This window comes from Mus musculus, chromosome 6, assembly GCF_000001635.26.
Source record: "Mus musculus strain C57BL/6J chromosome 6, GRCm38.p6 C57BL/6J".
Taxonomy (NCBI): domain Eukaryota; kingdom Metazoa; phylum Chordata; class Mammalia; order Rodentia; family Muridae; genus Mus; species Mus musculus.
The window spans coordinates 72,367,338-72,394,820 of record NC_000072.6 but is presented as its reverse complement, the minus strand read 5'-3'; the positions used below and the strand labels follow the sequence as shown (position 1 = coordinate 72,394,820).

The following is a 27,483-nucleotide window of genomic DNA, read 5'->3' as shown; positions in this document are numbered from 1 at the left end:
TATTGTCATTTTTCTTTTTGAGACTCTGTTAGCCAAGGCTGGCGCCAAGCTCACCGTGTAGTCCAGGCTGGCTCCTGCTTGGCTTTCTCAGGATGAGATTACAGGAGTGAGCCATATGCTGGCATAAAACGTGACTTTGCAAGTAGCCTTCATTCTCATTCCTATTTCGGGAACCAGAAACTGAAAGTTCCAGAGGAAAACTTGCCCAAAGCTGCCCAGCACATACATCAGGAGAGCCCAAGCCCAAGCCCAATTCACTAGATACTGAGAGCATCCTTAACACACTGCCATGGCTTGCATCCTGCCACAGCATCCAGCCACAGCATCCAGCCACAGCTTCCAGCCACAGCTTCCAGCCTATTCCCTCATTCCTTACAAAGGGACTGTAACTCAAAGGTGAGTTCCCACTCCCAAGTATGGTACTGTGAGCCTGTGAGCCTGTGAGCCGGGCACCAGTGAGCTGAGGACAGCAGGATCGTTGTCAGCTACATAGCGAGTACCATGCCAGTCTGGGTTACATGAGATCTTGTCTCAAGGGGGGAAAAATCACACTTTTGTAACAACCCAGGCTCAGAAAAGCCACTGAGCTTTTAATTTCTTCTGAAGTTCTAGAAACAAAACAAAAACAAAAACCTCTTCTTTCTAGAAACAAAAACCTCACAGAAAAACAACCTGAGTGGGTCACACCCAACCCAGAGTCTACCTCAGAGTTCTTGGTTCAGTCCTTAGCAAAGAAAGGAAGGGAGGAAATGGGGGAGGGAAGAAGGAAAGAAGGGAGGTAGGGAGGGAGAAAAGGGGGAAGAAAGGAAGGAAGGGAGAAAGAGAGGAAGGGAGGGAGGGAGGGAGGAAAAAGGACAGTTGGACATTTTGGCTCACACTTGTAATCCCCAAATTTAGAATCTGAGGAGGAAGATAATTGTGAGTTTGAGCCGCCGTGGACTACATATCATGTTCCAGGCCACCTGAGCTACGTTATGAGATTCCATCTCAAAAAATAAAATAAAATAAAATAAAATAAAATAAAATAAAATAAAATAAAAATCCAAAGAGAAAGCTGGGGAGGTTGCTCAGCAGTTGAGAGTACAATCTGCCTTTGCAGAAGAACCTGAGTTTGGTCATCCACACCCATGTCAGGTGACTCACAACAGTCCCAGGATTCCAACATCTTTAAGTCCTTAAAACAAACAAACAAAAACAGAATGAGACTGGGGCTATGCTCCACAGTAGATTCTTCCCTAATGGTGCACAAACCCCTGGGTTCCCCCAGCACTGGAATCCAAAGACAAAAGAGTAAAGTTGTTATTAGTTGTGTAGTTTACATTTTCTAGCAGAGAGGCTGGAGGTGCAGTGTGAATGTGGCTCGGGAGGTCGAGGGCTCCTCTGGCACTGCAGGGAGCACTGGACTCTCTTTCCAGCTAGGAAAGAAAATGTGGCTGACTGGCTGATTGATTAACTGACTGACTGATTGATTGATGAATGATTGACTGGAGACACAGTCTGGCTTTGTAGCCCAAGGTAGCCTTGAATGTGTGATTGCCCCGGCTCAGATTCCTGAGTTCTGGAGCAGCACTGCACAAGGCTGTAAAACGTTCATGACATTTATGAAAGTAGCGTTCTTCTTTTCGAACTAAGTTGCTGTAATCTGTTGTGCATTTTCCAGCCTCCGTTCTCACTAGCAGCGCTGGGAGAGCTCACTGGCCGTATGGAGTCAGCGTTGTACTGGGCAGCAAAAGAACAGAGCAAGCATTTGGGGGTGGGAGGTCTTGGGACAGAACCCAGGGCTTTGGCGATTCTAGGCAAACTCTGTTGCTACTGAGAGAGCCTTCGACACTGAGACAGGGTCTTGAGACGTAGTCCTGCCTGTCCTGTATCTCATTTTGTAGACTAGCTGGCCTCCCAGAGATCCCCCTGCCTCTGCCTCCCAAGATGTTAAAGGCATTCGTCACCACACTGGCCCAGGCAGGTTCTGTCTTATAAACCTCCTTGTGATTTAAGATGAATCTTTTAAAATATAGAGTTTTTTTTTTTTTTTTATGGTTTTTTGTTTCTGTTTTTTGTTTTTTTCGAGACAGGGTTTCTCTGTGTAGCCCTGGCTGTCCTGGAACTCACTTTGTAGACCAGGCTGGCCTCGAACTCAGAAATCCGCCTGCCTCCGCCTCCCAAGTGCTGGGTTTAAAGGCGTGCACCACCACTGCCCAGCTACTGTTACCTTTTAACTATGTATGTCTGTGTTTGTGTGTATGAATAGGGTCTGTGGGGCCAGAAGAGGGCGTCAGATCCCTGGAGCTAGAGTTACAAGTAATGAGTTGCCTGACCCAGGTGCTGGGAATCAAATTTGGGTTCTCTGGAAGAACAATACATGCTTTTAACCAAAGGGCCATCTCTCCAGGACCCAGTTCTTTCTTTGTGACCACTGAGCCCTTGATCAGCAGGATGGGGACATTCTCAAGGCCTCTTGACCTTTTGCCTAAGATCAAGTGTAGTACAGACATTCTCTGTTGTGATCTCATTCCTCTTTATTCTAGATTTTTCTTTTGCTTTATAGGAAAGGAAAGGAGTTGTGCCGCTTTAAGGTGTTACTAGGGGCTAGAGAGAGAGCTCTACAGCTAAGAGCACGTGCTACTCTTGCATAGAAGGGTCCAGCTCCCAGCACCCACATCAGGTGTCTCACAACTGTCTGCAACTCACCAGAGAACCTAACCCCTCTGCCCTCAGGCACACACACACACACACACACACACAGACACACACACAGACACACACACACACACTTAAAGATAATAAGATAAAAACTTTTAGCCGGGAGTGGTGATGCACACCTTTAATCCCAGCACTTGGGAGGCAGAGGCAAGTGGATTTCTGAGTTCGAGGCCAGCCTGGTCTACAAAGTGAGTTCCAGGACAGCCAGGGATATACAGAGAAACCCTGTCTCGGAAAAAAAAAACAAACAAATAAACAAAAAAAAAAAAAACCCAAAAAAAAAACCCAAAAAAACCAACAACAACAAAAAAAATTTTTAAAGATTTTTTTAAAGTGTTACTAGTTGCTTTAATTTGCTTCTGTAAAACTAAGCGTGCAGTGTTTGTAGATATAGCTCCTCCATGGCTGCCTGAGCAGGCACGAGGGAAAACACATAAGTGTCCCAAAATGATTCCGGGATTCTAAATTTATTATAGCCAACAAAATGAAACAAAACAAAACCCCTCTTATTTGTTGGAGGAGCTAAGATTTCCTCCTTGACGGTGTTATTTACTCTGGGGTGGGAAAGAATGTCTGTTCTCTTTCTGCCCTGTTATTGTTCTGTCTTGACAAACTCCATCCGGAGAAGAGCAGATTTTCTCTGGCGGAGAGCCACATGTGGTGGAAAAACCCTTTACTCTTAGGCCCCCATCCTAATCTGTCTGACAACCCTCTGACAACTGACCAGGGTCACCAACCCCCACGGTGACCTTTGGAAGGAAGTGTAGGACTGCTCAACTCCAGAAGGAAAGGAGGGGCTGGTGAGTGAGCCATTTCCCCGACTGTCCTGTGTCCTGTGACAAGGATAAGGTGCCCTGCCCCTGCTGTTTGCACTCCTCCCACTGCCTGAGGTCAGCCTTAGCACCCGAAGAACATTAGAGGGGGACAAAGATCCCACCCCCAGGGCCAACTTGGAATTTTCCTGGAGATTTTAAAGACTTTAATTATGTGTATGTGTGTGTATGTATGCACACGTATGTTCACATACCCACAGAGGCCAGAAGAGGGCATCTGGACCGCCCCTGCCCCCCCCCCCCCCCCGAGATGCAGATACAGGTGTCTGTGAGCAGCCAGGGGTGGGTGTAGGGACCTGAACCTGGGTTACTGCAAAAGCAGCGGGTGATCCCAACTGCTGACCCATCTCCCTAGCCCCCGTTTTCTGGGGGATCTTAGAGCTCTCTTCTCATACAGGATGGCCCTTGGGGACAAAGGTTGCCCAACAAGGTATCTTCGCCTGTACATTCGTTTCTATCTAAATAATGCTAATGTAAGTCCCTGAAAAACTAGAATTACTTCTTTGAAGCATAAAAGAAGTTTCTGAAAACTTAGGAGGACTGTTGATCCTTCTTTTCTCCTTCCCCCCTCCCCCAACCCTGTTGCTTAAGCTTTTGTTTGGGAGGAGACTAGGAGGACGGCAGCAGAGGGCAGCCGCCTACCTGGAGAAACCTGCAGTTACGTGTGTGGCAGGAGCCGGAGTGGCTGGAGTCGCGGGATGGTCAGGAGGCGGGCTGAAAGTTGGAGTAAGCAGGAAGTGAAGCTGTGGCTGCCTTGGGTGGAAACAGACTAGGCGAAGTTCTGCTTTGAGAGGCCCAAGTGCTCCGAGACATGGTGAGTGACGTGGGGACCAAGAAAAGAGCGAGTTAGAGCAGCTGCCAGAGGGGGATCGGGCCTGGGGGTTGCCTGTGTCGAGAAAGGTAAGTTGGCGGCAGTCAGAGGGCTGGCGGGGTTGGGCCAGCGCTGCCTCTGTCTCCTTACTTTTGACAACTCCTCCACAAATAGCTCCGCACTCCGGGCCAGGGGTTCCTGACACTTCTCCACCTCCTTCCTCCCGTGACCTCGGTGCTGGATCCGATCAGGATTTCGGTGGGGGTTGGGGGACCCAAATTCCAAGCCGAGCTGCTGCGCCGCGCCCTCCCCCTCCTCCGCCTCCTCCAGCTGGGCCTGAGCCCGGTGTTGTGACATTACCGGGCCACAAGCGTTCCTGCTCTTTGGGGCTCAGATTCCAGCCCCGCGGACTGGAGTTCTCCCCCTTACCCTCGCACTGTATCTATGCAGACACCCAGAGGATCTATCTGCCTGGCCACCAAAAGCACCACCCTTTTCTAGAAACATTAGCAACAGTGCCAAGGGTTTGTAAAGCAGCCAGATGGCGGTTCTTCCCGATAATCTAGCTTCAGCCCACACCCGTGGCCGGTACCTGAGGCCCCCTGGGTCCCTAAGGGAGGAGTCAGGCCTCTTCCCTCCTTGTTCAAAAGCCTTATCTAGAGGCCTCCTGGATAGAGCGACCGCAGCAGGAAGGACTTTTATTAATATCTGCATAAGCAGGCGGTGGTGTGCGGCCTACCAGGCGTTAAATTGTGGGGAAAGCAGAAGTATATGGTCCAACGGCACATGATGCCTTCTGGGGGCCACATCCACTGAACCGGGGCTACACTGCCCAGTAGGCTGGAACCAGAACTCACCAACAGCTGTCTGGAGAAGGGCATTTATTTGGGTTGGGCCGGGCAAGAGTGTGCTGCTGGTCAACTCTCACAGTTTTAGAGAGAACCCACTAGGATTGAGCCGAGGGAGGCTACAGGAACCAGTTAATAGTTCTTGGCTGTGCTCTGCTGAGGAAACGTCAGCTGGGTTTTCTCCTTGACCCTCTTTGTGGAGTCAAGACAGGGGCAGTCGTGTGCTGTTTTTTTGTTTGTTTGTTTTTTGTTTTTTGTTTTTTTTTGTTTTTCCTTGTCACGCTGAAAATCCTCCAAAGAAGGTGGATGAGAATCCAGGGTCAAACCTCATCTTCTGGGACTTAAAAAATGCACTTACATGGCTGGCAGCCGAGATGGCTGGGCAGGTACAAGTGTTTGCAGAGCAAGCCTGCCTGCCTGAATTCAGTATCCTGCTCTCTCCTGCCCATCCAACTGGAGGAGACAATCCACTCATGAAAGTTGTCCTCTCACCTCCACATGCGTGCCGTGGCATGTGCATACACGTATATTCCCCAGCACACACACACACACACAATGCACTTATGACAGACTAAGGATGTGGTTCAGCTGATAGAGTGTTTGCCTGGCAAGCGTCAAGCTCTGGGTTTCATCCCCAGCACCTCATAAAACAAGGATAATGGTACACACCTGGAATCCCAGCCCAGGGTAAGTAGAGACAGGGGGTCAGATGTTTAAGGCCATCCTACTTAGGAAGCCTATGGCCTGCCTAGGTTATATGAGAACCTGCCTCAGATAAATAAATCTGGGGAGGTGGCTCAGTGGGCTTGCTACGCAAGCATGAAGATTTGCATTGGATCCCTAGACCCATTTAGAAGGAAAAAAATTCCAGGTGTGGTGGTGCAAGCAAGCACTTAGGTGGCTCCTAGTGCTAGGGTGGTGGAGAAGGCTGAGCCCTGGGGCTTTTTGTCCACTCTAATCTCAGAGCCTCAGGCCAACAGGAGACCCAGCCTGTGGGGGAAAAAACAAGGGAGGAGTGACACCTGACCACCCGAGGCTGATCTGGGATATAAACGTGCTTGCATCGAAGTGAACATTTACGTAGAACATTCTCCTGGTAAACAGTTGAAGCATCAGAAACGGCTAAAATCTACTTTAGTTCTTCCAACCTCCTCTGGCCTCTTGGATCCTCTGCTGCCCGGCCTAATTAACCCCTTATTGACATCCAGGAGGAGGCCAGTGGGAGTGCCGGAAATGACCGAGTTAGGAACCTGCAGAGTGAGGTGGAGGGAGTCAAGAATATTATGACCCAGAATGTGGAGCGGATCTTGGCCAGAGGGGAGAACCTGGACCACCTCCGAAACAAGACAGAGGACTTGGAAGCCACGGTGAGATTGGGAGAAAACTGGGAGTTGGTGGGGGCAGATCTCGGGGAGGGGGAGAAGTTTGGGTGGGGAGGCAAAGTGAACAGAAGGGACTGCAGACTGTCATGTCTACTGCCCTTTTGCCTATGCAGGAGATGGCTGAGGTTCCACCTCTGCTTCCTTGCTACTCTGCTGGCTGGTAGAGAGCCCAGTGAGTGGTTGGATTTGAGCTTGGGTGAGGGGCCCACCCACAGAGCCATTTCTGAGACAGTTCAGTCAACTGCTCCATTCCTAAGCTTCATTGGGGTATGAAACTGATTTTTGTCTCAAAGCTTGCCCTTGGCAACCATTTGGAGTTGATGTCCCAAAGGCAAAGTTATGAGTTCCGGGCAACCCTTGGCCTTTCAGCATTCTCCCTCCAGGTGTAATTAGGCTGGAAGTTGGTGGGGGGCGTCTTGCTGAGTCCGCTTTAAAGCACAGCTGGGAAGACCAATGAAATCCTTTAACCCCAGGATCCCTGTGTGCAAAGGCCAAAATAATATCTCCCACACATCTTGCTTAGACCTCCTCTTTGCTGCCATGGACTGAGGCCAAGCTGCTCAGGGCAGAAGAAAGTCTAACACAAACCAAGGCTGGGGCCTCAGTTTTCACTTGCTGTGGAGTACACTGGCTTCCTGGGTCCATTGGGTTATCTTGGAATCTAGTGCCTCCTGCAGCATAAGCTGGGCACATGGAGACTTAGTGTCTGTATTAACTTGGAGAAGCAGGAGGCTTTTTTCTTTCTTCCTTTCTTCCTTTCTTCCTTTCTTCCTTTCTTCCTTTCTTCCTTTCCTTTCCTTTCTTCCTTTCTTCCTTTCTTCCTTTCTTCCTTTCTTCCTTTCTTCCTTTCTTCCTTTCTTCCTTTCTTCCTTTCTTCCTTTCTTCCTTTCTTCCTTTCTTCCTTTCTTCCTTTCTTCCTTTCTTCCTTTCTTCCTTTCTTCCTTTCTTCCTTTCTTTTCTTTCTTTTCTTTCTTTCTTTCTTTCTTTCTTTCTTTCTTTCTTTCTTTCTTTCTTTCTTTCTCAAGACAGGGTTTCTCTGTGTAGCCCTGGCTGTCCTGGAACTCACTTTGTAGACCAGGCTGGCCTCGAACTCAGAAATCCACCTGCCTCTGCCTCCCAAATGCTGGGATTAAAGGCGTGCGCAACCACGCCCAGCTCTTTCTTTTAAGTTTCTGCAGTGCTTTGGTTCTTCCTTCAGCTTCTACAGAACTCAGAAGACAAAGCAAAGTATCATTGAGCCAGGACATGTGCCCATCTGGAGCACATTCCTGTACCCCTTAGCTTGTGGGTCTGTGCTCCAAAGGCCAGATTTCTCTACCAGTCAAACAAACTCCAATTGTGAGCATATATCTGTAAAAGACCCCTTAGTATGCAGGTTAGTGCAGGGGCAAGAAAAAGAAGGGAGACTGGACATAAGACTCAGGTGGTAGAGTACTTCACTAGACTTCACGAAGCCCTGGGTTCAGTCCCTGGCACTATATAAATATGGTATTGTGGCACACGCCTGTAATCTGAACTCTTTGAAGGTAGAGGCAAGTGGATCAGAAGTTCAAAGCCAGGCCATTGAGATGGCTCAAAAGGTAAAGACACTTGGTACCAAGCCTAAGGATTTGAGTTCCATTTGTGGGATTCATATGGTTGGTAGTCTTGATTCCTATAAAATGACCTCTGACCTCCACTGTGGCTTGTGCACACCACACACATAAACAAACAAACAAATAAATATTGTTTTTAAAAGTTCAAGGTCGCCGGGCATGGTGGATTAATCCCAGCACTCGGGAGGCAGAGGCAGGTGGATTTCTGAGTTCGAGGCCAGCCTGGTCTACAGAGTGAGTTCCAGGACAGCCAGGACTACACAGAGAAACCCTGTCTCGAAAAACCAAACAACAAACAAACAAACAAACAAACAAAAGTTCAAGGTCATCCTTTGCTACAAGGAGTGGAGGCCAGGCTTTGCTGTATGAGATCCCGACTAGAAAGATAGAAACAGAAAAGGAAGGGACCCTGCTATGCTCAGAGGGAAGTTTTATGAGTTCAAGAATTCTAAACTAGAACTTGGCTTACAGATTGTTGTAGAAAGACATTTGTGAAGCAGCCAGAGATAGACAGATCTCTGAAGCTCCTGGCCATCCAGGCATACTTAGTGAGGCCCTGTCTCAAAAGTAAAACAAAACAAAACAAAACAAACAAACAAAAAAAAAAAAAACCAGAGAGAGATCAGTGGGTAAAGACTTTTGTCAGCGAGCCTGGCTGCGTGGGTTCAATCCCCAGGACATACAGAGGAGAAGAGAGAACCATTTCCTGCAAGTCGACCCCTCTCCACCACGTGGGCAGTGTGGCACATAAGGCAGAGGCACAAATACATGTTATAAAGTATTTTTAAGAACCTTTCCATTCCTATTGTAAGAGGAAAGAATTGTTCACTTATTTGTGTTTTTATTTCGAAGTGGCTATCCTCCAGCTCCAGCGTCTTTTTTTCCGTTTCCTACTTCGATTTATAATGTAATGTAAACATCTATACTATGGCATGTGGTGTCCGTCTGTACTCTCAGTCTGAGGGCAGGAGCTCACGACTTTATCTTATCCCCAACAGTCTGAACACTTCAAGACAACGTCCCAGAAGGTGGCCCGGAAGTTCTGGTGGAAGAATGTGAAGATGATTGTCATCATCTGTGTGATTGTCCTTATCATCGTCATCCTCATTATACTTTTTGCCACTGGTACCATCCCCACTTAAGAGTCCCTTCCATCCCACCCTACTCCTCAGGGGTGACCTCCCTAATATGTGCCAAGAGGAGCCCTCTCCTGTCCTCCTCCACCCAAGTGCTGCTCAGTCCCTGTGAGGGCCTTCTGCTGCATCAGATGCCCCAGACGCACCTTGATCCCCTGGGAGGAGACAGCTGGACTGTAGCTGCATCTCATGGTCCTGAGAGTGGGTTACAGAGACCCAGAGGACCCTGTCTGTGGCTGGGAAACTGTTGGTGGCTGGTGGGCAATAAAGACCTCTTGGTATCCCTAAGTGTACGAGGCGCTTTACTCCTGTGTCTTTCAAGTGTCTGTTTCTTTCTTTCTGAGGAACCCCTCCAGGCTGGTTTCTCCCAATCTAGAACCAAGATAGTGCAAGGATTGAGCACAGGTTTAGTGAAGAAAGATGGCAGCTCAGAGGCTTTGCATACCTGAATTAGATATGCCAATCACTAGACCCAGCTAGAATCAATAAGTCAGTCAGTCTGTCTGTCTGTCTTTAAAAGGACTTTTATTTTTTAAGAAGAATGAGTATGGGTTTAGAGAGATGGCTCAGAGGTTGAGAGCACTGACTGCTCTTCCAGAAGTCCTGAGTTCAATTCCCAGCAACCACATGGTGGCTCACAACCATTCTGTAATGGGATCTGATACCCTCTTGTGGTGTGTCTGAAGACAGCTACAGTGTACTCATAGACACTAAAAAAAATAAAGAAAATTATTTAAAAAAATAAGTATGAGTATGTGAATGAAGAGCCTGCAGAGGCCAGAAGAGGATGTTGGTTCCCCTGGAGTTACAAGCCCAACATGGGCGCTTGGAACCAAACTGGAGTCCTCTGCAAGAACAGTTTGCACTCTTCCCCCCTTCCCCTTAGGTAAAAGTTTATGTTTGATTATTAATTAAAATATAATTATATTGTGTTGCCCCTTCCCTTTCCTCTCTTAACACCCCTCAACTCATCATCCTCCCTTCACTTCCTCTCAAATTCACGGCCTCTTTCTTTCATTGTTTTACACACACACACGCATACACAGTGTGCAGATTTGTGTTTGGTTTTGCTCGCATGTAAATAATTACAGGGCTGAGTACTTGGTGTTGATAACCAATTAAGAATCTCAACTCTGGAGAATTGTTGTTCCTCCCCCCTCTGTGCTAGCATGCCTGTTGATGTCCTTGCTCAGATCTTGTTTAGGCAGCCATATTGTTGAACAGTTTGCACTCTTAAACAACGAGCCATCTTTCCATCTCTCTCCCTCTCTCTTGTATAGATGTGTATGTGTATATCTGCATCGGTGAATGCCGGTGCTTGTGCATCTATGTGTGCAAGTGTGTGCACGCCGGAGGTCAATGTTGGATGTCTTTATCGCTCTCTGTCTTACTACCTAGTGGACTCTTCTTCCTGACGGTTGAGCCTACAGCATAAGGTCTGTGAGATAAGAGTCTGTACTGAGGTACAGCTCCAGCCCTCACCCCACTTTTTGAAACAGTCACTCACTAAGCCTGGAGCTCATCAGTTTGGCTTAGGGATCCATCTCCACAGTGCTGAGGTTACAGAAAGAAGCACACATAAAACTTTTATATGGGTCCTAGAGATTTGGACTCAGGTCCCATGCTTGCATAACAAGTGCTTTCCCTGCTGAGCCCTCTCCTGAGCCCTCCTGTTTTTCTTTGTACCACACTGTTCATTGTCACAACTCACAAGAACAAGGATTTCCTAGAGCTCTTACCATAAGGAGGATTAGAACTTCATAGCACTTTAGAGTGGGATGCAGGATTCAGCGCCCTCCTGGGACCCTGCCATGTCCCTTAACTGACCTCCTGGATACGCTTGCAAGGATATGATGATGGGTCATGTAAGACCTGGTTCAAGGGCTCTTGTCACTTCTGCCATGTCTCGTCTATGGCCTAGGTATGACTCAGAGCCAGAGAGAGGCTGAAGGAGCTAGTCAGCGTATCCTTTGTGGGTTGTTCTGTTTGTCTTTTGTCTATCCTTGCTTTTCTGGGTCTTTATAGAGGCCTGGATCTCAGCTGTTCTGAGGGAGTGGTGGTGAGCATCTCTCCCTCCCCAGAGTCCCATGGCTAGTCAGAGTCAATGTCACAGGACCAGGCTGACAGCACAATGAGCTTTCTGTCTTCTGGACTCCTCCTTCCCACCAGGTTCTTCATCACTGCGGTTCTTTCCAGAGCCCAGTCTGCCTTGGCTTGTGGTTCTTGGCTTCCTCTGTCCTTGGTTCCTACACAACCTTTCCAGAATTAGAAACAACCTGTTGTTGGGAGCATGTGAGGAAAGGGATGGGTTGAGAGTCAAAAATGTGGGATACTAAATACAGGCCAGATTTTGGATCATGCTCTCGATTCCACAGAGGGCAGGGAAAGTACCAAACAGCCCCTCTCCATCTACTTTGACATGAGTGAGCCTACCCTCTTCACCCCCAGCCCATTCTGAGGTAATGTGTCCAAGCATGGAAACCAGTGGTCTATCCTCACAGTGGCTCAACCCAGGGACAAAAGCCCCTGGCATTTTGGTTAAGAGAAGCCACATTTAGGATGTCAAGGGCAGCCTGGAAGGTGGAAGATGGCTTTAACTATTTCTCCACAGCAGCTCAGGAAGGCTACACAAATCTAGAAGCACACCAGCATCTCCAGCAAAGGAACAGGCCTACAAGCGTTTAGAACAGCTGGGCAGTGGTGGCGCACGCCTTTAATCCCAGCACTCGGGAAGCAGAGGCAGGTGGATTTCTGAGTGTGAGGCCAGCCTGGTTTACAGAATGAGTTCCAGGACAGCCAAGACTATACGGAGAAACCCTGTCTCGGAAAGGAAAAAAAAAAAGAGTTTAGAACAGAGAAAAGCCAGAGTCAGCACTTCCTGTAAGAGGCTGCTTTCATTTTACATTGGAGTCAAATTCACATGGCCTTCTTTTTTCTCTTCTTTTCTCCTCTTTTCTTTTCCTTTCTTTTCTTTTCTGTTGTTTTCTTCTCTTTTCTCTTTCTTCCTTTCTTCCTTTCTTTCTTTCTTTCTTTCTTTCTTTCTTTCTTTCTTTCTTTCTTTCTTTCTTTCTTTTAATAGACAAAGTCTTACTTTGTAGCCTTGAAGCCTAGGTTAAGCTGTCCTGGAATTTACTATATATGACCCAGGCTGGTCTCAAACTCAGTCAATCCTCCTGCCTCATCCTCTTAAGTGTTAGGATCACAACCATAGCTACAGAGCCAGCTCAGTTTTCTGTTTGGTTTTGTTTTATTTTGTCTTCGGGCAGGCTCTCATGTAGTAACTGCTCACATTCATTAGACAGCAGGCCATGGCTGTGAACCTTGACCCTTCTGCTGCTGGCTCGCCGATGCTGCCATCTACCACCAAGTCTGGTTTGTATGATGCGGGACATCAAACCCAGGGCTTGGGGCAAAACAGGCAAGCCCATCCCCAGCATCCATTTACAATTGAGTTTTTGCCTTAAAACTAAAGTCTTTTTAAAAACTCTTTGTTCTTTAAATTATTTTTATTTTATGTGTAAAGATGCTTCCTCTGCATGTGTGACTGTGACCATGTGTGACACGTGTCCTTGGAGGCCAGAACAGGGCATCGGATCCCCCGGAGCTGGAGTTAACAGACCGCAGTGAGCTGGCATGTAGTGAGCTGGCATGTAGTGAGCTGGCATGTAGTGAGCTGGCATGTAGGTGCTGACAATTAAACCTCAGTCCTCTGGAGGGGCAGCCAGGACTCTTAACTGCTGAGCCGTCTCTGCGGTCTCACATTTTAGCCTTCGATTAAGCACATAAAACAGCACCACTTAATATATTCCTCCGTGAGCTTTTTGTGGAATTCAGAGCACAGCGTATCCTTTACAAGTCTTCAGGCTTTCTGCACCTTTTGCACAGTTCTTTACAAACAACCTCATTTTAACCTTGAAGTTGGCCTGAGGCTGGGACGGGCCAATGAGATTAAGGAAAGGACTTCTCAGTTCCCAGTTCTGCAAGAAAAGCCGCAGTTTCCTCGGCATCTCTCTTCGTCAAGAACTCCATCTTCCTCACCTGTTAGAGGACCATCCCGCAAGGCCCACACCAGGAATCTAAGAGAAAGTGTGTGTTCTCAGGCTGGGCAACACCTGTTTGTTTTCCTTGCAGCAGCTTGCAACTCTGTCCTAAACTCATGCTGTGAAACTCTTCAAGACAGTCTGTGTAGTTTGTATTTTATTCTTATCCAAAAGAGATGGTCTCTGCTTGAGTACCACTTTGGAAGCTGGCTCCCATCTTCTCCTTTGCCTCTTCTGCCTCTTGTTGGTTCAAAACTTGAGATCCATCCACACACCATTGAGACTTTTAGCTCACAGAAATGTCTGCAACACTTTAGCATTTTAAAAATCTTCCTCCCCCAATGTATGGAGATCAGAGGCCAACTTGCAGGAGTTGGTTCTTTCCACAACGCGAGTCCATTTTTTAAAAAGATTTATTTATTTATTATATGTAAGTACACTGTAGCTGTCTTCAGACACTCCAGAAGAGGGCGTCAGATCTTGTTACAGATGGTTGTGAGCCACCATGTGGTTGCTGGGATTTGAACTCCGGACCTTCGGAAGAGCAGTCGGGTGCTCTTACCCACTGAGCCATCTCACCAGCCCTAGCTTACCATTTTTAAGGGTATAACTCGGTGACATACAATGTATTCAGAATACTGCCTGTTCCGTCTGTAAATAATCAGAACTTTGGAGTGGTTGGTGTGTTTTTAATTTCGGGTGAGACGCACTCACCAAGGTGGCAAATACTTCTGGCTTGTTCATGTCAGCTCCAGCACATAGCTCCCACAGATGCTTTTTGCATGACGGAATGACGCCTCCTGGGCTAACTCCTGATGCAGCCCCAGATCCAAGAGACATCGGTCCCCAATTCACCAGGCTGGGGTGTCATCGGAAATCGGACGCCTGTGGCCCGGTAGGAGGCGCCCCACGGGTCCTGTCACCGCTTTCGGTTTGCCCGGGACGGGCACCTCTGAGAAGGCGCGCCCCCCTCCCTCTTGGGCTGCGGGCCCGCCCCGCCCCACGGCTTCCTCCCGGGCCGCGGGCACTGAGGCCGCTCGGGGCAGAGGAATCGGAGCCGGCGAGCAGGCAGCGGCGGCGGCTGCGGAGGCAATGGTGAGACGGGCAGGGGCAGAGGGCGATTGTGCAGGGGCAAAAAGCAGGATTCTGAACCCCAGGGGCATAGGTCACGCTGGTCGCACGGACTAGTCCCCAACTTTGCAGGCAACCGGGGAGGGAGACTTCGGAGTGCGCCCCGTCGGGGCAGAGTGAGCGGTGCTACAGCTTCCCACGCTCCTGGAGCAGTTATCAGCTCCCGGCAATACCGGGCAAGTTACTTAACCTCCACGAGCCTCCTTTTCCGCGCAGTGAAGTAGGGGCAGCAATACTTACCTTGGTGGGTCCTTGAGAGGTTAAAGAAGATGTTTATGGTCGCTGCTGCCAGGCACTCAGAACCCTTTGCTGAGAAGTGGTAGGTAATGCGATGACCTCTCCAGCTCTTCCCCAGGCTAAGAGGAGCCAGAGCTGGCCCAAGGGTTGGAAACCTGAGCAGATGCCTGGTAGAGGCCCCGTGCTGACGTGCTGACAGATAAACACTTCCCTGGGGGAAAAGAGAAAATAAGTTGTTTACTATAAAAGTTCCATGAAGTTATCCCTGTGACCCAGCCTGCTGACTCTTTCCTAACCTCTACCTAGTAACATAATCATGAGTTGAGTCACCTACATTCACTCCTGCTGCAGACTTGCCATTTCCAAGACAAAAGTGTCAGGGACCACTGATGCCTGGATCCCACCTTCCAGGGCTCCTGGGAAGGTGGCCAGACTGGAAGCAAGTTTAGTACTCTAAGATGGGATGGATGTGGCCTGGCTAGGGGTGGCAATGCCTGGATGGCCTCATCTCTAGGGAACTGGAGGCAGGAAAGGGAAGTGTGGCAGGAAGGTAGCCCTAAGCTTTGAGGCCACACCAGGAAACCGAGGGAGGCTCTGAGAATGGGCTGGAGCTGAGAGCCCACTTCCGAGAGTACAGGGCAGAGATGGTCTTTCAACTGGCTCTCAGCTCTTGAGGAGAAGTTCTGAAAAGAAGGCTGCGCCAGGTTAGGTTATCTGGCTGTTCAGGAGAACCTTGGGGGTTCAGAGTCTGGGGGATGCATTAATTTTATCCCTTCAGCCTGTCTCCAGCTCCATCATCTATCTCTTCTTCCCTTGTCCCCCTTTCTGTCTCCAGCTCTTTCCTCCTGCATCCCATCCCTCTGACTACCATATATACCCCCACCCCCAACTGATTTCCCTTTCCTTTCCCTTTTCTTCACTGGGACTCATTCAGTCAAAATGATTTAAGAAAAAAATTCTTTTTTGCCATTGGAATAGCACAAAACAGTGATGGAGGAGATGAAAATGAGAGATGGAAATGAGCAATATTTTTTTGCATGTGTGGTATGCACGCTTGTTCACGTGTCTGGGCACATGCCTGTTTAGATACATGTGGAAGTCAGAGGCTGATGTCAGGTGTCTTATTAAACAGCTTTCCACTTTATTTTTGGAGACGGGATCTCTGGTTCAACCTGGAGCTCACCAGTTTGTCTCGTCTAGCTGCCAGCTTGTCCTTGGGACCGGCCCCTTCTTCCTGCCCCTAGGATTACAGGCAGACTGCCTGGCTTTTATGTGGGTGCTAGGGAGTCAGACTCTGGTCCCCAAACTTGTGCAACAGGGGATTTATTTATGGAGGCATCTTCCTAGCACCATAGATCATTTTAAAAGATTTTATTCATGTGTATGAATTTTCCCCTGCATGTATGTGTGCGGGGTACCATGTGTGTGCAGTGCCTGTGGAGGCCAGAAGAGGGAATTTCACCTTGTACTGGAATTTTAGGCACCCGTGAGCCGCCAAGTGGGTGCTAGGAACCCAGATCTTCTAGAAAAGCAGCAAGTGCTCTTAAATGCTGAGCCACCTCTCCAGCCCCACCATAAATAACTAAAAATTATTTAGCCTGCTTGTTTGGTTTTGGGGGACAAGGTCTCATGTAGATCAGATTGATGCAGAACTCACGATGTCGCTGAGCCACAGTGCCTGAATGGAGTTAACTATTTTTTTGAGGCAGTCTTGCTATATACCCTGCCCTTAAATGACCTAAGTAAACAAAGCTGGCCTTGAAGTTGCAGCAATGCTCCTGCCTCTGCCTCCCAAGTGCTAGGATTACAAGTATTTGACACCATGTCCAGATATAGAATAAATTTTTTTAGACAAGGTCCGACTAGATACTATATAGACGTGATTGGCCTCGAACTCTGCCTACTGAGTACTGGGATTAGGTAGGTTCATAGGCCTATGCTCAGCCTAAAATAATCCTCAGAATCATTTGTCTGGCAGAACTTGTGCTTGTAGTCACGGGCCTTTCTCCTTTGAACACAAGCAGAGTTGGCATCCAGTGGCTAGTACTCTTTAGCCAGTCATCAGGGGCACCAGACCTCACACTTTCTGTGCGTCTGGTTTAGCACAGGGATTAGACATGTGGAATCTCTGTCCATTCTACCCTCAGGTTGGTTACCTACTTACTCTAGACAAGGACAATAATACTATCTTCAGTGGGTTATTGTAAAGGTTTAGCCAGATACCCACATGCACAGCTAGCTCAGTGCTGGGTCAGGTTCCTGTGACCACGGAAAGGTAGCAGCTGTTACTATTGATCAACACTTAAGGCCTGTAGTCCCAACACTTGTGGGCAGAGGCAGGAGGACCCCCAAGTCCCCGGCCAGGCTGTACAATTTAATGGGAGTCTGTTTCATGTTTGTTTGTTTGTTTGTTTGTTTGTTTGTTTATTTAGGTTTTTCGAAACAGGGTTTCTCTGTATAGCCCTGGCTGTCCTGGAGCTCACTTTGTACACCAGGCTGGCCTCGAACTCAGAAATCTGCCTGCCTCTGCCTCCCGAGTGCTGGGATGAAAGGCGTGCGCCACCACGCCCAGCTTTTTTTTTTTTAAATAGAAATTTAAAATTTCTGAAAGGACTGCAGTATGGGTCATCGTACATGGTTCAAATTCCAGTGCTACACAAATAAACACAGATTTCGGTAGCCTGTAGCATCCGATGAAGACAGCAGAGATTGGAGCTAGAGCACTGATTCTCAACCTGTGCGCCTCCACCCCTTTGGCAAACTTCTGTCTCCAAAAATATTCACATTATGATTCATAACAGTAGCAACATTAAAGTTATGAAGTAGCAACAAAAATAATTTCTATGACTGGGGGGTCACCATACATGAGGAACTGTATTAAAGGGTAACAGGGAGGTTGAGAACCACTGGGCTAAAGGCTAATTCTCAAAGATCTACAGCCAACTCCTTATGAAAATAAGGAGGAAGTAAAAGCCTGAGTGTGCAACAGAGAGACCTTGGCTGGTTGTGGATCCCATGAGAGAGAAAAGATGACTCTCTTGAGGAACTTATATATATATATTCCACACGTGAGAAACCCTTCCTAAGGTCTCCAACACTTCTGTGTAAGCAGGGGGTGGAGGGGTCGGCTGGAGCAGTGGCTCAGTGGTTAAGAGCATTTGTTGCGACTTCAGAGAACCTGAGTTGGATTCCCTGCACCCAGATGGTGGCCCCCAGCCATCCCTAACTCCAGATCCCTAGTTCCAAGCAGCCTTGGTACACTGACTTCTTTGGGCATACATGTGGTGTGCATACCAGCATGTAAGCAACTTACTCATAGATAAAATACATATTTTTAAAAATTGGCTGCTCTTACAGGGGCCCCAGGTTTGATTTCCACAACAGATTTCACAACAGCAAACAGCTGTCTGAAAGTTTAGTTCCAGAGGGTTGGTCACTTTTTTCTGGCTTCCTCAGACCCTGTATGCACCTGGTGCACAGACATATATACAGACAAAACAGCCACACCCATAAAATAAAAATAAATAAAGCTTGGGGGGAAAAAAGAGGTGAGGTGTAAGGGGAACCAAGTATTTATGATGGTGTACATCTGTTCTCCGAGCACTTGTGAGGTAGAGCAGGAAGTTTGGGAGTTCAAGATTGTATTCAGCTATGAAATTAGTTCAAGACCAGCTGCAAACAGGACTACCTTAGACCTGTCTCAAGAAGAAAAAAAAAAAAAAGCATGGGCTGCAGAATGGCTTATTAGTTAAAGGCAACTGCTGCTCCTCCAGAGGACCTGCATCCAGCCTTCAGTAGTCACTATGGGTGGTCCACATGGTAGGTGACTGAAGAGCCAGAGCACAGTCAGATCCCCTGAACTGCAGTTACGGATGTGGGTGCTGGGAAAGAAACCAAGGCCCTCTGGAAGAGCAACCAGTGCTCCTAACTGTTGAGACAACTCTCCAGCACCCATAAATATTTTTTTTAAAGATAAATTTTAGGGCTGAAGAGATGACTGTTCCTGCAGAAGACCTGGATTTGATTCCCAGAACCTACATGGTGGCCAACAACAAACCATAATTCCAGGTCTGTGGACATCTGACAGCCTCTTCTGACTTTCTTGGGCACCAGGCACACACACTGTACACATACACATGTGCAGGGAAAACACTCACTCACGTAAAGTAAATAAATCTAAAAAAAAAAAAAAAAATTCACGTTTAAAAAAAGTCAGCTGGAAGCCTGGCAGTAGTGTCACATGCCTTTAATCGCAGCACTCGGGAGGCAGAGGCAGGGGGACTTCTGAGTTCGAGGCCAGCCTTGTCTACAGAGTGAATTCGAGGACAGCAGGACAGCCAGGGCTACACAGAGAAACCCTGGATCGAAAAAAAAAAAAAAGTCAGCTGGGCTGTGATGGCTCATGCCTTTAAGCCTCGTGTTCTGGAGGCAGAGGCAGGCAGATCTCTGAGGTCAGCCTGGTCTACAGAGAGATGTCCAGGACAAGCAGGGCTATTCCAAAAAAAACCCATCCTGAAAATAAATAAATAAATAAATAAATAAATAAATAAGTCCTTAATAGAAAAAGAGATGAAAATTTGGTCTATGTGAATATTAATTGCTGCTATTTACTTAGCATTCAGTCAGGTGAGGTATTGTTAAGGCTTTTGTCTATACCGTGTCACATAATCTGAGCTAATATGATGAGGTTTATGAGGTAGGCACTGTTATCACCACAACGTTACAAAAGAGGAAGTGACTGGTCAGAGAGGTAACTTTTCCCAGTGTCGGTTACAGGATGGAAAGTGGCGGAGGCGGAATCTGAAGCGAGGGAGGGAGGCAGCACATCTTGGGTTCTTTGTTTTGTTTTGTTTTGTTTTTTGTTTGTTTTGTTTTGTTTTGTTTTGTTTTGTTTTGTTTTGTTTTTGAGACAGGGGCTTGCTTGCTGAAGCCAGGCCTCATCCTCTGTCAGGTTCAGGGGTCCTCCTGTCTCCCGTGGCCCAAGCAATGCTTCGAGCATCGAGGTTACAAGTGCTCACCAGTACACACAGTTTTCACATGGGCAAGTCCTGGGAATCTTCCTCTGTCGTGTCACGTGCTCTGCCCTCCGCTGTGCTAGGGTTATGTGCAAGCACGACCACACCCTACTTCTTGATTTTTAAGAGACATGGTCTCAGGCAGAGGCACGGAGATATCTGTGAGTTCAAGCAGCCTAGCTGGTCGATATATTGAATTCCCTGAAAACCAGGTGTATATAAGACAAACTAAAACAGGGGAGTTGGGAGTGCTGACTTGCAATATGTTGCTGGAATTTAAGGGCTAAACTGTTCCTCCTGCCTCAGCAACAGGAAGTGTATTTTTCTGTTTTCTCCCTTTCTTTCTTTCTTTCTTTCTTTCTTTCTTTCTTTCTTTCTTTCTTTCTTTTTTTTTTTTTTTTTTTTTTTTTGCAATGTTGGCAGTTGACCCTATAACCACACACACAAGGTGAGTGCTGTCCCTGAGCAGGTCTAGTTCAACACAGAGGATTGAGAGTGTGTTTTCACATGAGCCCAGAAAATCCAGAAAGGGATTCTAGAGTGTCAAGTATGTCACTCGCTGTCAGAGCAACTGCCCTGTTATGTCGTGTTTTGTGGCTCTGGGCTTACTTCTTAGCATGGGCTGTGTGTGGTGTGCACACGTGCTGCAGGGGGGTAGCCTGTGCAGATGGTACCAGTCTGACAAGAACATTCCCTGTGTACTTAGCGCCCGATATCTCATAACCACTCCCCTCTGCTTCCCTTTGGCTCAAAACCCCCAAGTCCTGCTGGATTCTGGCAGGTCTCAGAAATACTTTTCTCACCCACCCCCTTCCTCTTCTCCCTCGGTGCTTTCCTGACCCTGTAGGCATCGCTTCATATCCTTGCTAATGCATGGCTTCTCCCTGTTGGCTGGGCTTCACCGTCTGGACTTCTCACGTCTATCCACTCATGTGTATTGTGAGGAGTGTGTGTGTGTGTGTGTGTGTGTGTGTGTGTGTGTGTGTGTGTTACCTTGCTCTATCACTCTCTGCCAAATTCTCTTGAGACAAGGTTTCTCACCAAGCCTGGAGCCAGAATGGCAGCCAGTAAGACCCAATGATCCTCTGTCTTTGCTCTCCCAGAGCCGTGGTTATTGGGGTGTGCAGCCACGACTAGCCTTTTCCATGGGTGCTTGGGATCCGAACTCAGGAGCTTATGAATATACAGCAAGCACTCTTATTACCCACTGAGCCATCTTCATAGCCCATGCAGCCCCAGCCCTGACCTTGATCTGGTCTCATGTAGGCCAGGCCAAAGTTGGACTGGAATTTCTCTCATTCTCTTGCCTCTGCCTGTGGAATGTTGGGATTACAGTTGTGTCACGCCTGATGCTTTTTGAGACTCAGGCTGGCCTGGAACTCAGAGGTGCCTCACCTGGCTTGGTTGGCTTTTATCATCACTTCTGCTGTACTAGTTTCTACCCCTTGACTTCCACTGCTTTCCCTAGCCCCACCCAGCCTCTCCACCTTCTGTCACATCTCTTCACTAGTGGGCCATGTCCCTGTCTCTGCAGAATAGCTGAGTTCTAACCCAACAACTGCCCTTTTGATTACAATTCTCTGACCGCTGTAATCTACTCACTTCATGGCTAGGGCACTTTATGTCTCTGTGTAATTCTCCAATGGTATCTGGTGGAGAGAGATCTCCCTGGAAACAGGTACGATTCATTCAGAAAATGTCACATGTCTCCCAGATGCCAGGCCGTTGGCTGCGTTACAAGTGGCAGCCTGGCCCTTGCCCTCTGTTTGCTCAGCTCTTCCCTAAAACATTCCCTAGCAATTTAACTTTTATACTGCCAGCAGAAACCTGTGCACATAGTCAGGGTCCTTTCTCCTTTGGCTGAGGGGAACAATGTGATCTGGGATCTGGTGGCTGTGTTTCCTGGAGCCTATCTTGGTTCCCAATAGGCAATAGGCCTGGCTTCTCTGTGAAGGGAAAAGGCTCCAGACTGCAGCTAGCGGCACAGTCACTCTCCATAGAACGTGACCCTTATATTGGAATAAGATAGCAACAGCTGTAGCATCCAGAACAGAAGGACAGAGCTAGAGATGTAGTTCAGTAGGTAGAGTGCTTACCTAAGCAGGAATGGAGCCCTGGGCTTTAATCGCTAGCACCACATAAACAGGGCATGGTACACTTGTAATATAGTACCAGGAAATGAAACTAATAAGATCAGATGTTCAAGGTCATTTCAGAAGCCAATCTGGGTCAGAACCTTGTCAAAAAGAAGAAAAAAGAAAGAAAATAAGAGAAGAGAAGAGAAGAGAAGAGAAGAGAAAAGAAAAGAAAAGATAAAGGAGGAGGTTGCTGGGGTGATGGCTCAGTGGTTATCTGCACTTGTCACTGACACAAGAGAACCTGAGGTCACATGTCCAGAACCCATGTGAAAAGCTAGGTATAGCTGCACATGCCTATAATCTTAGTGCCTGGGGGACAGGAAAAGAGACAGAAATGTTGGTGGGGCTTTCTGGCTGCCAGACTCTTCCAGGTTCAGTGAGAGACCAACTCTCAAGGGAGTTAAGATAGGTTGTGATGGAGCGGGGCATCATCTGTTGGCATCTGGGTGCATTACAGGCAGGCATCCCAGCAAGCACATGCTAATGTTCACTACACACTCATACGCTGTACACATACAGAGAGACACACACACACACACACACAGAGACAGAGACAGAGAGAGAGAGACACAGAGAGAGAGAGAGAGACAGACAGACAAGGGCCAGTGTGATGGCTTAACAGGTAAAGTGCTTTACATACAAGCCTGCTGGCCTGAGTTCAATCCCTAGAATCCATTGTAAAAACGGAAGGCAAGAACTGACTCCACTAGCCCGGTGTGGTGGCGCACGTCTTTAATCCCAGCACTGGAAGGCAGAGGCAGGCGAATTTCTGAGTTCCAGGACAGCCTGGTCTACAGAGTGAGTTCCAGGACAGCCAGGGCTATAGAGAGAAACCCTGTCTCAAAGGAAAAGGAAAAGGAAAAAAAAAAAAAAAAAAAAGAACTGACTCCACAAAGTTGTCCTCTGGCTTCCACATTTGTGTCCCTCTACAATAAAAAAGAACAAAAAAGCCCTCAGATTTCCACCAATCTCTAGTAATGGTTCTCATGCTTAAATCTTTGTCTATTCCCAAGTCTATGCTGTGGAGTCCTGCAATGTGGGAGAAGTTCAAACAATGGAGCCTTGTCTAACCATGCAGCCACCACAGTGGGGATGACAAGTGACTCAGGAATGGGAGGAAGTATGAATTCCCTGTTCTCTTCTCTGCTGCCCTGTGTCCCAGCGTCTGAACACCCTCTGCCTCCTTGGTTTGCCTGCCCCACACTTAAAACAGGCTGTTTTTCTAGCTCTTGGGTAAATATTGACCTGTTTGGGTTTCAGATGCCTGTCCCCTGAAACTCTTGCTGGGCTAGATAGGCAAACCAGGAGAACCTCTCTTGAGACAGAGTTCCTTTAGGATAGGCAATGAAGCAACTGGTCCCTTTACTGGGTCCCTGTGTTGGCCTCCCGGGCTTCTGGATGCTGAAGGATGGAGCTGCCCCCTGCCCTCCCACTGGGAGCTTGTGATCTAGACAGGACTCACGCCCTGGGAATGCTCTGAGGCTGTGTATAAGGCAGCTGCAAAGATCCTGGGCGAGGATTCTTGCTTGAGTAGGAGGGAATCCTCTGTGACTACCAGGTCCCTTCCAACAGAAATCCTCTGGTTTTAGGTGGAATTCTGTTAAGTGCCAAACTGTCTGCTGCAAACAGTTGGAGATATGGGCCAACCGGAAAGGGGGGCGGGGTAGTGGGTGACAGTTGCTATGCACAGGAGACAGAATAGGGATAGGCTGGGAAGGACGAGGCTGAGGGAAGGGAATTGTGGTTTGCTAATCCTCTGGAATTCATCTTCCTGAATAGACCTGCTCATGGTCTTAGCACATAGCATCTAGAGGCAGCGGGCTTTTGCCGCACCCTCTTTCCCTCTGCCCCTCTCCTCCTCTTTCCCTTTCACCTCCCCCAGATTGAAACTTGTATTCACCTCCCCGCAACCCTTCAAAACAGATTGGGTTCCTTGGTTAGGTGAAGCTGTGCTGCCCAGGTTCAGAAGCCAGTCTGTCACTTGGGTCCTATTAAAGACGGTATCCCAGCTGACTAGTAGGCTGGGAGCCAAAGGCCAGAGGATCTGAGGTTCCCAGGAGAGGAACTAGAAGGTGGTCACTAGAAGGTGGAGAGCAGCTTAGCTCAGAGGCAGAACTGGCCTGACTGGTCAGAGGTCCAAAGAGGGAGAGCTGAGCTGCTGAGTTTGTGAGCACTTCTAGAGACTCAGCTGTGATCTGGTCTCCAATGACTTTCCTAGTTCTGTGGAGCAGACTGTTTTCCTGCCTGGCTCCCTGGTCTTCACTACTTCTTGGGGGTCAGTAGGAAGCCATAGGAAAGGTGAACATGGGGTAGATGCCATCTTGGAGCAGATGAGCAAAGTGTCTGCTTTGTGGGAAGGTGAGGACCTGGGAAGCTCCCAGTTTGGGGTAACATGGAAGAAGCTGAGATGCTGAAATCCAGGGTGGACGGATAAGGGTAGGAACCTGGAAGCAAACTGCTCAGAAGGCAGCCCTTTAACCTGAATATCTCATGTCGTTACACACCAAGGAGGCTATTACTCATCCACCACACACAGACATTGTAGGGGATTTTTAGGTCTTTTGTGCCAGAGGAAGGCTGGGTGGGGAACCCTCGCAGCCTTGACCTTGGGCTTGGTGCTCAGGCAGGGAAAGAACTGAAGCAATGCCAGCAGCAGGCGGACGAAGTGACGGAAATCATGCTCAACAATTTCGACAAGGTCCTGGAGCGTCACGGCAAGCTGGCGGAGTTGGAGCAGCGTTCAGACCAGCTCCTGGACATGGTGTGTGACCGATGGGAGCAGGGGGAGGAGAGACAGGAGAAGTTTGACCCTTAGAGGGAGCGCTTAGGCTTTGCTGGGGAGGTGAGGCCCTAGGTGGGCTCCTAGGCTTGCCTGCTTATCAGTGTGCAACTTCCGGGTTTCCTACAAGTCGGTTTCACCAAGATGCCTTTGGGTTGGGGCTGTAGCTCAGCTGATAGAGTGCTTACTTAGCATGCACAGCCCTGGGCTCACACCCCACTGTGGCATGGATCATGAGTGGTAGTATACCTAGGATCCCGGCACTCAGGAGACAGGCCAGAGGCTCAGAAGCTCATTCTCCGGTGCACAGTAAGTCTAAGCTGAGATACATGAGACCCTGTCTTACAAACAATAACACCCAAACAGAAATAAACAAATAAGTCTTTGGAGATGTGTGCATCCCTAGTGGTCACGGCCTGGTATTGCTAAGTGGGTGTGAGCTAGCAGGATGGAGAGTCAAGTGTTATAGCAGTGACTGAGATCAAGAGCCAGGCTAGAATGGTTACAGGGAACAGTGAGTGGAGGAGAGGCAGCAGACAGGATGTGGAGGGTGTAGGAATAGTTCATCCTAGCACGGGAAGGCATGGGAATGGAGAGCTGGCTTTAAGGCCCTGTGGGAACCATTAACACTCTCTCTCTCCTCTCTCTCTCTCCTCCCCCCACCCTCTTCCCTCACTCCCTCCCCATATCTCTTGGTATCTGCAGAGTTCGGCCTTCAGCAAGACAACCAAGACTTTAGCCCAGCAGAAGCGCTGGGAAAATATCCGGTGCCGGGTCTACTTGGGGCTAGCAGTGGCTGTTGGCCTGCTCATCATCCTGATTGTGTTGCTGGTCGTCTTTCTTCCGAGTGGTGGGGACAGTAGTAAACCATAGGCCTAGGATGCAGGTGATGCCTTAGGGACTGGGGACTGACCCAGCCCGGCCTGAAGGGAAGGCTGAATGACTGCACTGGCCTGTTTTGGTCTCCAGAGAATCCTGGTGTTTGCTTCCATCTAGGACACCCAAATGACTGCTGAAGGGCATCCAGGATTATGTGCACCTCTGCATCTCCCATCATGCCATGGACTGGCCCTTGAGAGTGGACTGCTGCACTGGCCCTATTAGGCCACACCACTGGAGCTCAGTAAAAGCTGCTCTTTGGTTAAAAATGCTCTCTCTCTCTCTCTCTCTCTCTCTCTCTCTCTCTCTCACTCACACACACACCACAGACACAAAAGTATATCATATACATACACACACCCTACAGACACCAGACATAGGCATTACACATATACACCCCCCCCACACACACACAGATACACATACACACATATACACTACAGACACAGACCCTGTAGCACAAACATACTATATGACCCCCCCCCAAATTAATGTAATCTCTTAAAAAAAAAAGAAAGAAAAGAAAAGAAAACCTATCACCTCATCCAAAGGACTATATTTCAGGAGACAGCCCCTTCCTCTCCTTTTCCAACTTGATCCTGTCCTACACAGATGGACCTTTAAGGAATGTGGGCCAAGGGCACAGTAGTCCACAAACCAGACCTTTGCACCCATTCCCATGAAAATGAAATCCATCATCTTTGATATCTTGAACATTCTCAGAGGACCAATGGAACTCCAGATAGAAGGATAAAAAGGAAAGGGCTTGCTGGGAGTATAACTCAGTTGACAGAAATGCCTGCCCTGTATGAACAAAGTCCTGGGGTTGATGGTGGTGCATACATCTATAGTTTCAGCACTCAGGAAGTAGAGACAGGAGGAATACAAATTCAAGATCATCCTTGGCTACAGTTAGTTAGGAGCTATTCTGGGCTATATGAGAGACCCTGTCTTAAAAGGAAAAAAAATGGTTGGAGAGCTGGTCCAGAGATTAAGAGCACTGGCTATTCTTCTAGAGGATCCAGGTTCAGTTCCCAGCACCCACATGGCAGCTCACAGCTGTCTTTAACTCTAGTTCCAAAGGATCTGACACCCTCACACAGACACACATGCAGATAAAACATCAACAATCATAAAATAAAAATAAATTCAACAAACAAACAAAAAAAAAAACAAACATGAAGTTAAAAAAAAAAAAAAAAAGGTGTACTGCTCTACAGAGGATCCAAGTCTGCAAGTTCAGTTTCCATCTCTCAAGTCAGGCACTTCATAACTACTGTAAATCCAGCTTCAGGGAGATCATCCTCTGTGGGCACCTGCACTTACTTGTGCACACGCACACACACACACACACACACACACACGCACACACCATTTTATAAAATAAAACATTTAGAAACAACAAAAAACATGACAGAGAGATAATCCCACAAAGTGTTTGCCTTTCGAGCACAAGGCCCGGAGTTACTCCCCAGAACCCATCTTTAAATGCCAGGTGTGTGGTCCAATGTGGTAGCATTAACTTTTGATTCAAGCACTGGCAAAGTAGGGACAGGCAGATCTCTGTTAGATTGAGGCTAACCTGGTCTGCACAATGACCCTTTCTCAAAAACACATAAACAAAAGCCCCTAATGTGGTGGCCTTCTTGTATTTCCAGAATTGGGAAGGTAGAGAGAGGCAGAGTCCTGGGGATCACTAGCCACCAGCCTGGGTGAGCTCTAGTCCAATAAGAGATGTCTCAAAAACAGAAAGTTAGCTGGAAATAAAGACTGTGGAGTTGGGGGTGGGCTGGTATGCTGGTGCATGCCTTGAATCCCAGCACTTTGGAGGCAGAAGCAGGTGGATTTCTCTGAGTTTGAGGCTAGTCTCAGTTACATAGTGAGAAATTGTCTCAGAAAAGAAAAGAAAAGAGAAGAGAAGAGAAGAGAAGAAGAAAGAAAAGGAAAGAAGAAAAAGAA

General features: G+C 48.0%; 2 protein-coding genes and 1 long non-coding RNA gene across 6 annotated transcripts; 2 read left to right on the top strand and 1 right to left on the bottom strand.

Annotated features, from left to right (window-relative positions):
* The first annotated feature begins 4,153 nt into the window (after positions 1-4,153).
* On the top strand, positions 4,154-9,600 carry Vamp8 (vesicle-associated membrane protein 8). Its single transcript, NM_016794.3, has 3 exons — positions 4,154-4,347; positions 6,401-6,559; positions 9,168-9,600. Exons 1-3 carry the CDS (start codon positions 4,345-4,347, stop codon positions 9,309-9,311), a joined length of 306 nt encoding a protein of 101 aa, NP_058074.2. The 5' UTR covers positions 4,154-4,344; the 3' UTR covers positions 9,312-9,600.
* A 2-nt stretch (positions 9,601-9,602) lies between these two features.
* On the bottom strand, positions 9,603-15,540 carry Gm52494. Of its 3 annotated transcripts, none has more exons than XR_003956310.1 (3): positions 15,048-15,539; positions 14,717-14,924; positions 9,603-9,677 (listed from the first exon to the last, which is right to left on the bottom strand). It is a non-coding gene; the product is annotated as a predicted gene, 52494 (long non-coding RNA). The 3 variants fall into 3 exon arrangements; XR_003956311.1 differs by lacking the exon at positions 9,603-9,677 and adding an exon at positions 10,077-11,581 and having other exon boundaries at positions 15,048-15,540; XR_003956312.1 differs by lacking the exon at positions 9,603-9,677 and adding an exon at positions 10,077-11,560 and having other exon boundaries at positions 15,048-15,540.
* On the top strand, positions 14,353-26,772 carry Vamp5 (vesicle-associated membrane protein 5). Of its 2 annotated transcripts, NM_001080742.2 has the most exons (4): positions 14,353-14,440; positions 24,490-24,627; positions 25,351-25,531; positions 25,642-26,772. In NM_001080742.2, exons 1-3 carry the CDS (start codon positions 14,438-14,440, stop codon positions 25,516-25,518), a joined length of 309 nt encoding a protein of 102 aa, NP_001074211.1. In that variant the 5' UTR covers positions 14,353-14,437; the 3' UTR covers positions 25,519-25,531; positions 25,642-26,772. The 2 variants fall into 2 exon arrangements, with proteins under 2 accessions (NP_001074211.1, NP_058568.1); NM_016872.4 differs by having other exon boundaries at positions 25,351-26,772.
* The last annotated feature ends 711 nt before the right edge of the window (positions 26,773-27,483 follow it).

Excerpts from the sequence above, each read along its gene's own strand:
- Vamp5 (NM_001080742.2), top strand. Across the intron at positions 24,628-25,350 it reads CAGACCAGCTCCTGGACATG|AGTTCGGCCTTCAGCAAGAC; the intron begins GTGTGTGACCGA and ends TGGTATCTGCAG.
- Vamp8 (NM_016794.3), top strand. Across the intron at positions 6,560-9,167 it reads CAGAGGACTTGGAAGCCACG|TCTGAACACTTCAAGACAAC; the intron begins GTGAGATTGGGA and ends TATCCCCAACAG.